General features: G+C 42.2%; 1 protein-coding gene across 4 annotated transcripts; it reads right to left on the reverse strand.

Moving 5' to 3' along the window:
• Nucleotides 1-307: 307 nt before the first annotated feature.
• adcyap1a (adenylate cyclase activating polypeptide 1a) lies at nucleotides 308-6633 on the reverse strand. 4 transcript variants are annotated; one of them, XM_060045189.1, is made up of 7 exons: nucleotides 6349-6633; nucleotides 6072-6176; nucleotides 5082-5210; nucleotides 4605-4709; nucleotides 3960-4097; nucleotides 3323-3434; nucleotides 308-854 (listed from the first exon to the last, which is right to left on the reverse strand). In XM_060045189.1, the coding sequence occupies exons 1-7, from the start codon at nucleotides 6375-6377 to the stop codon at nucleotides 846-848; spliced, it is 627 nt and encodes a 208-aa protein (XP_059901172.1). In that variant the 5' UTR covers nucleotides 6378-6633; the 3' UTR covers nucleotides 308-845. The 4 variants fall into 4 exon arrangements, 3 of the variants coding, with proteins under 3 accessions (XP_059901172.1, XP_059901171.1, XP_059901170.1); XM_060045188.1 differs by having other exon boundaries at nucleotides 308-1043; XR_009524368.1 differs by having other exon boundaries at nucleotides 308-1043; nucleotides 3323-4097.
• Nucleotides 6634-9245: the final 2612 nt, after the last annotated feature.

Consider the following 9245-nt stretch of genomic DNA (forward strand, 5'->3'; position numbering starts at 1 on the left):
CCATCACTGACGTTGCTATAACATCACAATGTCACTCTCTAAGTCTGTATGGTGGCGAGAAGATTTACGGACGAGAAATCATACATTATTCATATGTCCATATGGATATGGTAATTTGATTGCTACTTGATTTGATAACTCTTGTTAGGGCTAGGATTGCTTGGGATTGGTCAATCCCAAATGGTTTGGTTGGGTGCATTATAATCATTATATTAGCTTCATAAGAAATTACTGCATCTTTTTATGAAAGAATCAAATTGAAGTTCAAAAGTTTTCTTACCAAAACAATGAATTTTGAATATAACAGTTTAGAGATTAGACAGAAATTTTTATTCAGCAAAAATGTTTTCATACAAATCTTACAACACATTTTTTTTTTACATTTATTGTCTGAAGCTCATAGGATCACCGTTCAGTCCTCCGTAAAATGCAATTCCTCTACATAGTCAATATACATAAATAGACACATATGTTTAGATAGATAGGATTTGAGGAGTATTTCCACGTCTTGTAAGGCTATTGGCGCTTTTTAAAATACGATCCTCTTCAGGGAATGCAAGAGGAATGGGCAGCGATCAGCCTCCTCTTTCACAACAACACAAAACTGAACACACACCTCTGAAACTGAATAAAATGGCCGCCTGGAACCATAGCTTGATGGAGCTGAGCGCCTCATCAGAAGCTCAGGTCGTACAACGAAAGCAAAGTGGCAAGGGGGAGGGGGGCGGGGAGGGTCGGCGGAATGCAGCATCGCAGGGCTACTGAACAGCCACGTCTGATTGGTGGGCCATTAGAGAGGGAGCAAGGCACCTGAGCAAGGGGAGGGGGGGGGGCATCCTTCAGAATCACAGAGCCTAGAGGGGGAGGGGGGATTAAAGAGAGATTGATTTCACACGTGGAGGTTTACACAGGCACATAGGAGGAGAGAAAGACAGCCTAGCGCCGACCGCTAAGGATAAGAGATAATGCTGAGAGCTAGGTCTGGGCTAGCGCTGGCGAGAGCTGGATCTCAGAAGATGCTCTTCAAGGGTTCAGGCTGTGGACTTGTGAGAGAAAAGGATGAATCAACAACATTGTTTTCTCCCCCGTACTGCATATTATCTTGATACTTCTTCAGTATGTTGCTGTTGTGTGGCTCCTGTAATACAGGCTCCATGGTTTCTGACAGTTTAGGTCTCCAGTCCCCACACTTCCTCTCACTTCTCACCATTTCAAAGTAAGAGTTTACTTTGTCATGGATCCCTTATTCACAACGCCTACTTCCATTTAATTCGACTCTCTCTCTCTCTCTCTCTCACAGAAAACAAACGATCTCTGGTCATTGCATTTGTGTCTAGATGTAAATAAAGGTAATACAATTAAAGATAGCACATATTGGAAAGGTAGGGCAAAATAAATTGCCTCGACGAATGGATAGTCAAAGTACATTCAACAGCCTTAATAATATGAATAATGATGTGCAAAATCATGATCATGAACAATCATGATACATATAATGTCCACAGAAAGTCAAACAGAGAAGGCAGAAGACAGATATGTTTGCAGTTAACAAGAAGAAAAATATGTAACCACACACACATTCACTGACATGTGCATGGAACAGTGCTCATGGATCTGTCGTTGACCGCAGGTAACATTACGGAAAGAAAGTCAAGAGGACACATTATGGAAAGAAAGGGTAACACTTTATAATAAGGTGCCATAATAAATAGCAAACTAGTCATTACCTAACCCTTTGTTAATATTTGTTAATTGTTACTAAAAAATCTATTTGCCACAAGTTAATCGTTTTTTTCACTGACCACAGAGTGTCGCTGGTTAGGGTTAGGGTTAGGGCCGTGTGTTAGGGTTAGAGTCGTGTGTTAGGGTTAGGGCCGTGTGTTAGGGTTAGAGTCGTGTGTTAGGGTTAGGGCCGTGTGTTAGGGTTAGGGCCGTGTGTTAGGGTTAGGGCCGTGTGTTAGGGTTAGGGCCGTGTGTTAGGGTTAGGGCCGTGTGTTAGGGTTAGAGTCGTGTGTTAGGGTTAGGGCCGTGTGTTAGGGTTAGGGCCGTGTGTTAGGGTTAGGGCCGTGTGTTAGGGTTAGGGCCGTGTGTTAGGGTTAGGGCCGTGTGTTAGGGTTAGGGCCGTGTGTTAGGGTTAGGGCCGTGTGTTAGGGTTAGGGCCGTGTGTTAGGGTTAGGGCCGTGTGTTAGGGTTAGGGCCGTGTGTTAGGGTTAGGGCCGTGTGTTAGGGTTAGGGCCGTGTGTTAGGGTTAGAGTCGTGTGTTAGGGTTAGGGCCGTGTGTTAGGGTTAGGGCCGTGTGTTAGGGTTAGGGCCGTGTGTTAGGGTTAGAGTCGTGCGTTAGGGTTAGGGCCGTGTGTTAGGGTTAGGGCCGTGTGTTAGGGTTAGAGTCGTGCGTTAGGGTTGGTTTAGGGTTATGCAAACAACTAATATTTAATTAATTATGAAAAAACGATTAACTTGTGCCAAATAGATATTTTAGAAACAATTAATAAACATTAAAAAAGGGTTAGGTAATGACTAGTTTGCTATTTATTATGGTACCTTATTATAAAGTGTTGGCAAAGAAAGTCAAGAGGACTCAGCACAAACGAGTTGTTTCAGTCTTCCTCTTTGGTGTAAAGAGCAGACATAGAGGCCGGATGGACAGCGATGTAACAAGTATCATTTGCCTTAAAGGTAACTCTTCTTCTGCGTCTGATTGGACAAATAGTAATGTCAGTGATACTTGTTACATGCCAGGTGGCACACCAGAAGCATACCCGACCAGATGTTCAAGTGCTTCTCAAATACAGGAATCACTTAGGACACAGGAAGCTGGAAAAAGGCTGATATCACGTTTTCAAACACCAAAGAAGAAACGGAAGTAGGAAGTAGAATGTAGGAGGAGAAAAACCTCAGAAGTACTCTGGTCCTCGGGGCGGGGATTTAGACTTAGATCATATCCTTGCACACTGTACGTGTTCAATGATTTTTTTTTTTTTAAATACTTTTCATTACTAAATAATAATCAATTGTTTATAATTAATAAACACTGATATGTCTTATATATATCATTCCAGCCCTCGGCTACGTGAATGCACTGCGTAGTAACGCAGGGGCCCATTGGGCAATATCATTATATTAATAATAATAACAACCGCTATATTATTGGTATTGTTATTATTATGTCAATAAGAAGTGGCGAGGAACAGGAGCACAGGTGAGCTGGCAGAAGGTCAGAGCGTTTAGCGGAAGGACACAGGGTCAGAGTTTACGGGGTCAGAGGTTACAAGGGAGGAGAGGGGCGAGAGGAAAGGAGACTTTCCTCAGGGCCGGAACTCACCGAGAACTCGCCAGAGATCTGTCTGAGCCAGCTTTCCAAAAGCTGCCGGACCTCCGGCAGGGCAGCCAAGTCTATCTCATGTAGGATTTGGTCAAAATCTATGTCTTCAAGGCTGTTGTGAAGGAGAACAACTACAGAGTCTTAATTTCACCGTCCAAAAAGCAACATTCAATGCATTGTCTTTTATACTATTTATTTTCCTTAAATTCATATCCATCCACTAAATGTATTCAAAGACAGGGCAGCTTCAATGAACAGACCTTATCCTCAACAAATGACTCTTCAAATAACAAACAAATGCGTGGGCTACATAAATAAATATATATATATATATATCGTCTAAACTCAGACATAAATAGAGATCATCTAAACAAAAGGTTGGTCCATAAAGTAGATATGTGCGTTATCAAGTGCTGAGTTAAAAAATAAAAACAATATATTATCAAAATATTCATTTAATGGCTTACGTTATACATAAATACAAATACAAAAAAAAACATAAATGCAGTTCACTGATTGTTGTTCCTTTAACTGGATAAATGAATTCTTCGGGGCTGTACACACTCATCCTAACGCTCTGTTTTGAGGAAGCTATAAATATGCCAGGCGTCCCTTGCTCCGGTGTCTCTGTCTGTACCTTTTCCCAAGAACGGCGGCCAGGTACTTCTTCACAGCCTTCTGCTTGCGGTAGCGGCTGTAACTGTCCGTGAAGACGCCGTCCGAGTGCCGCTTCGACAGAGGCTCCTCCTCGCTCTCCTCCATTGAGTTTCCCCCGCTGGATGAGAGACGGCAAGGTTACATTCGCGCCTCGGCGTAACGCCACCTGGCGCGCTGCGCTACTGCGCGGGGCCGTGCACGTTTTGAGCGCATAGGTTGGAAACAGTTGAGACCCAAGCACACATCAATGCTCAATGCCTTTGTCTTTACTTGTAGACCCACCTCGCCAGCGCAGTAGTGGTTAAGTTTTGATTTAAAAAATGTCAGTGTATTTTGTAGAAGATAGAAGGGGCCTTTAATCAGTTTGATTTAATTAATCCCTGTGGGACTAGGGGCTGTGCCAATAAATTATTCAAATGGTACTAAAATAGATCCGTCTTTTGGGGTTTATTTGGGTCCCAAAAGATAAAACATTAAAGAAAAAAAGAGAGATTAGTCCCAATAGTTAGAAAAAAGTCAAATCTGATTTACTGAGAGAGGACAGTATGGATCAGTCAAATGGATCCCAAGAAAAGGGAAAAAACGCACAAAGTCTGAATAGAGACGGATACAGAGACACACTTACCCTACACGTTTCGCCATGAGCGCGTGGAGGTATTTCCGTGCGGACAGCTGACCCAACGCCTTCCGGTACGCCTTATTGAACATGCCGTCCGCGTGCCGCTGGGTTCTGGGTGACAAAACGCCCACAGAGATTCACGAGCCACCGTCACGTGACGCCGTCCCGCCACCTTAACCTGGCCGCGCGAGCCGCAGACCACAGCCGTACCAAAACGCGCCAGTCCACCAAACCCCGTCCGTGTTACAATTTATATTAGCCCATCATATTGGATCTGAAATAAGTTATTCTGTACTTATTTAGGATCTAGATATGTGATTGAAATAAATGTGTAGTCCCAAGAAACATTATAAGCTGTAGCCTATAAGCCGGTGGCGGTGCGTAATAACGTTTAGAACTTCTCTATCGTGAAACATGAAACCACACATGAATACAAATCGACGTGTAGGGTTTTATAAGGTGTAGAAAGTGTGCGTTGGTTACCTCTCCTCCTCGGGGTAATATAAGGAGTAGACGTCCTCTGATGGTGCGCTCCGTAACGTCAGTTGGTTCCCGCCAAACGGCAGACGCAGTAACGATTCCCCGTTCTCGTCGAAGACGTCGTCGTCGAGTCTGAAACGAGATTTGAATGTTGTTACAACTGTGATCACTGTGCGTTCGTTGATTTATTGCTTTAGCCACACGAATGAACACTGATCTGATGAACCGAACGAAAAAAAAAAAGGCTATATTCCCAAATGTACGCCGAGTTTTTCACCATACTACCATTTTGCAACACCGGCGATCGAGTGACAAAGTGAAATAAATAGGCCTACATAAAATAATTAAAGAAATACATGTAAATACATACAATGAACGTTTAGCACATAAGGACATCCCATGAAGTAAAACATAAAACATGAATGACGTGCTGCGTTCGGTTTGAGTCTGCAAAATTTTCCAAAATATAATTCCAACATTAAATATGCCGCCCATATTTCATATTTTTATTTATTTTTCACACTTCAAACGTTTGATAAGGGACAACGTTATCCACGCACTCACACACATACACACACACACACACACACACACACACACACACACACACACACACACACACACACACACACACACACACACACACACACACACACACACACACACACACACACACACACACACACACACACACACACACACATAAACTCCGTGGGGAATCACTGTTCCCCAGGTGGGCCCCTCACGTCATCATTTAAAATATAAATCGTTTTTTTTCCAACATTTAAAGTGAATCAGAACCAACATAACCCTATATAAATATAGAATGTATGTCTTCGTATTTTTATTTGAATGCAATGCAAACGAATACACTAAAGATATGTTGTTACATCTGATAGGCCTACATGATCATTCAAAAGGTGGAGATCCGGGTGGAGTACGTGATACTTTTAAAGGTAGAGATGGGGGGGTTAAAAGGGAAGAGCTACACACCTGTCGTCGGGTTGAAGGAGTCCCGCGGGAGAACAGCCCGCCCTGTAGTGCGTAACGAGCCCGTAGAGAAATAATGCCGCGAGCGCTTTCCTCAACATCGTCCCGCTGAAAAAATGCAACAAAAGTAAAATAAAAACGATCTGCTATTATCTCACCTCTTAATCATATGAAGTGGATTAAATAAGCCTAAAGCAATTTAAAACGAACCGCTCGATTTTGCGCATCAACTTTACGCTGCGTAAAAACTCCAAACTGATCCAGCGGCGCGATTTCTTACCTGTGAAAAGAGCGTGAACCAGGAATCATGCGATCGGCTGAAGAGAATTCCACTCTATCAACCTTCCTCCCTTCCTTCCTCCCTTAACTCTCTCTCTTTGTCTCTCAATCGCTGGATAGTTCCTCAGTGGAGAGTGCTTCTTCCCTGTGCGTCCTGTGGTTCCACCGGTTCTCGGACTGGCGAGAACGAACTCTACCTACTACAAGACGTGTGTGCGGGGCGGAGGAGAAGGACTGCGTGTTCCTTCGGTTCCCGCGTCTCTCAGTTTTTAATTCATGGCTCCAAAGGCGTCCCCCTTTTCATGCGGCTCTCGGGGGCCGCTGTCTACGTCATCCCCCCCCCCCCCCCACACACACACACACACACACACACACACACCATTTATAGCCACAAGTGGGCTACCTTCCTCTCTGCGTAATAAAGCAGCTCAAGCCATAAAGGGAGGATTCTACCGGATTGCATCGGTTTCTACCGGAGAATATTATTAAAGTGACTAATTGTCAAAAGACAGAGGTCACTCGATAGTTGGTCCGATAGGTGCCAAACACACGCAGGCAATTACACACCTGCACACACACACACACACACACACACACACACACACACACACACACACACACACACACACACACACACACACACACACACACACACACACACACACGCACACACGCACACAAAACCACAAAGCAGAGTGTTTTATAGGTGACAGACAGCTGGTTAAAAAAAAAGGTTTCTTTAAACGATCAACCTTCGACCAACATTATGGGGGGGACATTTACAAGAAAAAAAATCAGCTATTATATGACTAATTGGATGAATGTAATACATTCCTGTCCACGATGAGGAGTACTTTACATTGGTTGATTGCTTGATTGCTTGACAGTTCAATGGCGAAGACAGCATTGCAAGGGTGGAACCCAGTGGTGAAAAGTGAGTATAAATTCAAGTACCGTACTTAACTACAAATCCGAGGTAGGCCTACTCGCACTAACTTATAATTTCGACTATACCCTATACTTCTCCTCAATTACATCTCAGAGGTAAATATTGTACTTCTTTCTCCACTAAATTGATCAGACAGCTTTAGTTATTAGTTACTTTGCAGATTAAAATCCACATGACTAAATATAATCAATTAATTAATTATATTGCTATATCAACAAGACTTTATTGGTCCGTAGGAAGAAATTTCACAAGCTAGCAGTGTGTAACTATACACATTAATAAAATGAACATTAGTGCACCATGATTATAATCCGATAATATAAGACATATTATCCTGAAATGGGATGATATAATGGGATTCTGCATAATTGGTACTTTGCCTTTTGGTCCTTTAAGTAAATGATGATGATATTAGGCTACTTTAGTACTTTTACTTTAGTACCATGTACAATGCAGGACTTCAAATATTCCCACAGTTTAGTATTACTACTCTCACTAAAAGATCTGGCTACTTCTTCAACCTGCGGTGAACCCCGAGGAGTGATCCCCGCAGTGTCCTCCCCTGCCCTTTCTGACGTCAGCGGACGGTTATCCATGGCACACGCACATAGGTCTGCTTCACATTTACTTCACTTTTATTCAGAGAAAACTGCAAAACGTCCCATTATATAAAGAATCCTTGGCTCACACCTCCCCCATGTGGCTGTGAGGCATACCTGCGTACTGACTGCTTTTGCTAATAATGGGCACTGTTACTTTTACTATTAAGCCTCTATTACAATTAGGCCCCCTATTTAGTAATTTTGCAGTCTCTTTTATGCAAAGCTACTTGCGGTGTAAGTTCATAATATTACAGTAATGTCAATGATGTAGGCTGACTGATCAAGAATGCAATCAAGAAAATAAACAAACTACACATCATTGAAAATTCTTATCAACGCTCTCTAAAATGTATTCAAACAGAAGTTGTTTTGTTATGATTGTTTTTATGGAGGTAACCGGAAGACCGAGGTCGAGTTTTAATTAATAACTAACCCATCCCGGTACAAATAGGATTGAACAACCTGTTTGTTGGATGTGTGCATTGTGATATCACTACTAAACTCATAAACTACTTGAGCAGTAAATCCACCATATTCTCTATGAGCCAGACACTGGTCATCATGTCATAAAGTGAACTCGGATTTAAGATTTAATTAAAGTAAAACAAACTTTATCCAAACAACAGGAAACCCGGGGAGGTAGACATGACTCAGCCAAATTAAATCATATTTAGCTTTCATTATGTTTACGGTCTAGTTTATGACTAGTCACTGTAGCAAACATAGTGTGTGTGTGTGTGTGTGTGTGTGTGTGTGTGTGTGTGTGTGTGTGTGTTTGTATTTGTGTGTGTGTGTGTGTGTGTGTGTGTGTGTGTGTGTGTGTGTGTGTGTGTGTGTGTGTGTGTGTGTGTGTGTGTGTGTGTGTGAGTGTGTGTGTGTGTTTGTATTTGTGTGGGTGTGTGTATGTGTTTGTGAGTCAAAAGTCCCTTTCAGAATACGCTATACGTATAGAGGTGGCCTGTGGTCCTACATATCTTACTGACTTTAGATCTTATTTCACAATTCAATGCCCACCTTTTGATGTGTTTTTTCATGTGTTGATTTCGAATATATATATATACACAGCAACCCACAAAAATCGAGTTATTATCCTCTGTCCATCGGTTTGTTTTTGTTTGTCTTTATAAACTTGGAATATTATGTCGATTCTTCTCCAACCTACAATTTTGAGTTATATTTAGAAGGGATGTGCCTATTGTCTAGCATTAGAGGCCTTGTTCATTTGAAGGTATCTATAGAAGGGATGGGCTTATTTCCTTAGAGGCCTTGTCCTTACCCTTAAATTATGAAATCCTCTTGTAAAAAAATATATAGAATTTAGGGTACAACTGCTTACGCCTTGTGAAT

The sequence above is a fragment of the Gadus macrocephalus genome, chromosome 23 (assembly GCF_031168955.1).
Source record: "Gadus macrocephalus chromosome 23, ASM3116895v1".
Classification (NCBI taxonomy): Eukaryota; Metazoa; Chordata; class Actinopteri; order Gadiformes; family Gadidae; genus Gadus; species Gadus macrocephalus.

What these genes read in the sequence shown, in the direction of transcription:
- adcyap1a (XM_060045187.1), bottom strand. Translation starts at nt 6,377, where the DNA reads ATGATTCCTGGTTCACGCTCTTTTCACAG. An exon ending in CTCCTTCAACCCGACGACAG is followed by an intron (nt 5,211 to 6,071) that starts GTGTGTAGCTCT and finishes ATCTCGTTTCAG; the next exon opens with ACTCGACGACGACGTCTTCG. An exon ending in TATTACCCCGAGGAGGAGAG is followed by an intron (nt 4,710 to 5,081) that starts GTAACCAACGCA and finishes TTTGTCACCCAG; the next exon opens with AACCCAGCGGCACGCGGACG.